The 4,119-nt window shown below is 58.5% G+C and overlaps 1 protein-coding gene across 1 annotated transcript in view; it reads left to right on the top strand.

The window, feature by feature from the left end:
• Positions 1 to 4,119, top strand: part of Paox (polyamine oxidase (exo-N4-amino)) — a 19,699-nt gene that overhangs the window by 3,946 nt on the left and 11,634 nt on the right. Inside the window, exon 3 of the mRNA XM_013035489.1 lies at positions 2,783 to 2,785. Coding sequence (XP_012890943.1) covers positions 2,783 to 2,785 — 3 coding nt within the window. The remainder of the gene's footprint in view (positions 1 to 2,782; positions 2,786 to 4,119) is intronic.

The raw sequence follows: 4,119 nt of genomic DNA, 5'->3' as shown, positions 1-4,119 counted from the left end.
CCCAGCCGGGAGCGGGGCGGGGCTCCGCGACGCCGCGCGCGTCACGGTCTCGCGAGACCGGGCTCTTCCCTAGTCCGGAGAGCGGGCGTTAGCGGGTTGCCGTAGGGAGAGCGTCGACGGGTCGGCGCGCACGGATGACATCACATTCACTACGGAGGCGGGGCCAACGGATGACGCCAGCACTTCACTACTGAGGGGAGGGGGAACGGCGCAGACGGATGACGCCACACTTCACCACGGAGGCGGGGCGGGAGGGGAGGTCCGGCCGCGCAGGCGCGGCTGACCTTCCTCCAGGCGGCCGGTCCTTTCCTTACAGCCTTGTCCGCGGACCGGGGTGAGTGAGGAGCCTGAGGCCTGGGTGACTCCATCTTGAGCTAGCGGTCGTCTTCCGAGGTATGAGTTGTGCAGCTGACCATGAGCCGGCCTGGGAATGAACAGAAGCAGCAATTCCGGGGCACTAGGCCGCAGGCAGGCGTGCTGCGGGCAGGGTGACCCCGCAGTCAGCAGGTATCTCCTTGGCACTCCCTGTGGTGCCAGCCAACCAGTTTAAAGTACCTCAGCCCTCTGATCTAACCAACAACCTGTTCCTGCCAATCGTACTATAGAAGTGTATTAAGAGTTTCCCGCTATGTGTAATAGTTTGTTGTAAGATGCTATGATGTATACAAAGTCCCTGCCTTCCCTAAAAGTGTATAAAAAGTGCATTAACCCTGGGCTCGGGGCCTCTCAGCGTCATGGGCTGCTGCCATGTACGCGGGGGGACCAAGCTCGAGCTTGCAATAAAGACTCCTTTGCTTATACATTGGTGATGGTCTCCGGTGGTCTTTTGGGTAAGGATTTCCGAATTCGGTTTTACAGTGAGGGTTAGTGAAGCTGCCCTTTAAATGGAGGAACTCTTCACCTAGGGTCCTTGGCTGCCATGCAGACTAGTCACAATGGTAAGAACACCCGGCAGAGCTTTATTGCCCAAGTCAACAAGCAGACGGACTGAAGGGCAGGGGCTCGCTCCAGCAGAGTGTGGGTGCTCTCCTGGGGACAGAGACACACGCACAGGATCGCAAGCATGCAGAGAGACCCAGACCCCGAGAGAGACGTCGGCTCTTTGAGCGGTTGGGGTATTTATAGGGTAAAGGCAGGGGTCTTGGCTTTGTCTGCTCTAAGCACACTGGTGTTGCTTTCTGAGTTTGCAGGTAAGAATGCATCCTGTCATGCAACAGATCTCTATCCTTGAGACAAGGAGGGGTCACGCTCTCTGCCTTTTGGGTCAGGTGGCTTAAGTTTGGGGAAGCATTTTTCTCAGGAAGGCATACCACCTGTCAGTCAGGTGTTAATTCTTGGGGTAAGGAATGCAACTGTCAGGAACGAACACATCCTGTTGTCTCTTTGAAGCAAAGATAGCACTTCTATGTTTCTAAATATCGTACTTATGAGTTGCCTTTACCAGGCCTCAGTTTCCTTAAGTTATCCTGCTTCAGTTTGAGATTTTAGACTGAGTGAAAAGGTGCTGGGATCAGGCCAGTTTTGTGGAGAGCAGGCCTCAGATTTAGCAAGGGCTGTGCCATCAGAGGGGTGAGTTTGTGCCTGCAGGAGGGAGGTATCCTGCTTGCCTGGGACAGTCCCTGGGTTGTCTGAGGGGGTCCTAGGCTGCTGCCCCAAGCTGGTGCCTCCTGGTACTGAGAGCACTGTAGCACACACCAGCACAGAATCAGCTCCACATCCACCAGGCCCCTCTTCCTCTCCTCTCCCTACATGTAAACTCTTCACTTCATTGGGGGCACTCTGCCAGACTGCAGACCTATGTCCCTGGGGCTGGGAGCAAACTTGGCAGTTCTGGGAAACAGTTGACCTGTGAGTAGTAGGGATAGAGAAGTGTTAAAATATATTAGACTTTGACAGAAAATCACACAGACATCCAGGTACAAAGAACAAAGGTTTATTGCCAGTAACGGGACTGGTGACACCCCTTCTCACAAGAGAGAAGTGAGAAGTGCTGGTTATTGTCTGAGGTGGTCTGTGTTACCTAGGAGGTTTAGACAGGCCTAGGAGGCAGAGATCTTGGTGTGGACGTGAGGGCCAGTGGCTTTGTCATAGTGGACTAGGATTGATGGACCCTGCAGCTGCCCAGATCTGAAGGTCACTCTAAGGGGCTCTTGCAGCCTTCTATGGTGGTGACTGCCCCAGAGCAGTGCCATCCCAAGGAAAAGGGGTCGGAGGCTGATTATTTACTGCTCTTACTACATGGGCCTCGTGTTGCCTAGGAAGGGAGTATGTATGCCAAGCTGTGTGTGTGTGGGGGGGATGCTAAGCCATGGGAAGGGAGCAATGGGCCAACAGGAAGGTTGGGGAGTAAGAGAACGGATGTGTGGTGCCATACAAAAAAATTGACTTGTTTTTGTTTTGGCTATGCAGCCCAGGCTGTCCTGGAACTTTTGATCCTCATACCTCAGTCTCCAGTGCTGGAATGGTGGACATACCACCCATTTTAAATATAAATTTCTGACTCCCCGAAATGAACCAACAGTCTTGTGTTTCCTCAGAGAAAAGTTCCCTGGGAGACTGGACATTTTGCCTTTCCCCCCCTTAATGCTGAACTTTGTTGTTTACCTATTAGGCCCTGCCAGCAAACCATGCAGACATCCAGGCACATAGAACAAGGAAAGGCTTATTGCCAGGGACCGGCCAAGCCCTTTCTCACGCAGGAGAAGCTGCTTGCGAACCTAGGGGTGAGGTGGGGACTTCGGTGTGGTCCAGGGGCTAAGATCTACGGCAGCTGCCAAAGTAGTCGGTAAGGGGTGAAGGCCCTGCCAGCTGGTGTGGCTGTGGCTGCCGCAGTGGGTGCCGTCTGCAGGTGAGGCCGACTGTGTATGGCCTACACGGAAGGGCCTGGAGCCGGCCGGGAAGGGAGGCCACCGGGCCAACCGCGCACCACGGCCCGCGTCCACGGGGGCTGAGACTCCCGGTTACACACGGGTAACACCCACCCGCAGGAGCGGGGCAGGGCGGTGTAGGGTCTGACGCTTTCCTTGTCCACGATCGGGAGATGCACCACCCACCACCACCGGGGAGATGCGGCCCGGTGACCTCCGGGTGACGCGTTTGAGACCTCAGGGAGGCCCCTCGCGCGCGCCACTCATGCGCGGGCTTCCGTGCTCACGCATGCGTGCGGGGGCCGGCCTCCGGTGGTGTCGGAGACGGTTCGGCGTCGGCCTGGAGGCCTGGCCCTGGCGGCTGCACTCCACTCACACGGCTCCTCTTCCGGGCACGTGAGCACGTCCGGTAGGACGCTCGCGTTCCCTCACTGCCGGCGGGCGAGGCCACACCTTTGCGGACAGGCGGGCGGGGCTGGGGTGGACGGAGGGGCGGGGCCTGTGTGGAGGGGGCGGGGCCTGGGTGAATGGAGGGAGGGGCGGGGCCCGGGTGGAGGGGGCGGAGTTAGCAGAAGCCGACTTTGCCTTGTCCGGTTCCTTCCTAGCCGACGACCTTATTCCTGGTGACACCCCAACATCCCTATTTTTTTTTTTTTTTTGTCGGTCGTGGGGCTTGAACTCTGGGCCTGGGCGCTGTCCCTCAGCTCTTCAGCTCAAGGCGAGTGCTCTACCACTTGAGCTACAGCGCCACTTCCGGTTTTCTGCTGGTTTATTGGAGATAGGAGTCTCCCGGTCTCTCCTGCCCGGGCTGGCTTTGAACCGCGATCCTCAGATCTCAGCCTCCTGAGTAGCTAGGATTACAGGCGTGAGCCACCAGCACCCGGCCCAACACCCCTATTTTTAAGCCCTCCCTCTCACGACAGGAAGCTCTCCCGGGCCCCGTCACAACGACGCAGCAGATTTTCGCCCTTCTCCGTCCACCCTTGCCCGCGGGCCCCGCCCGTGTGAGGTCGAGGCGGCGAGCTAGCCGACAAAACGCCCGGACCCCGCTGGGTGGGCCCGCCTGGCTCGGCTCGGCTCCGGGCTCTCGCCCCGCCGGTGCCCTGCGCCCACCTACCGCCCTGCGGGTTTCTCCCAGTGCCTGGGACCGCGGCCTTTGCCACGCTCCAAGCCAGCCTCACCTGCTGGCCCCGCCCCGCCCACTTTAGGCCCTGCCCTCTAGGCCCCGCCCCCGCCAAAGGCCCCGCCCCCG

The sequence above is a fragment of the Dipodomys ordii genome, unplaced genomic scaffold, assembly GCF_000151885.1.
Source record: "Dipodomys ordii isolate 6190 unplaced genomic scaffold, Dord_2.0 Scaffold213, whole genome shotgun sequence".
Classification (NCBI taxonomy): Eukaryota; Metazoa; Chordata; class Mammalia; order Rodentia; family Heteromyidae; genus Dipodomys; species Dipodomys ordii.
The sequence above is the reverse complement of the archived record's forward strand: the minus strand, read 5'-3'. Positions and strand labels throughout refer to the sequence as shown.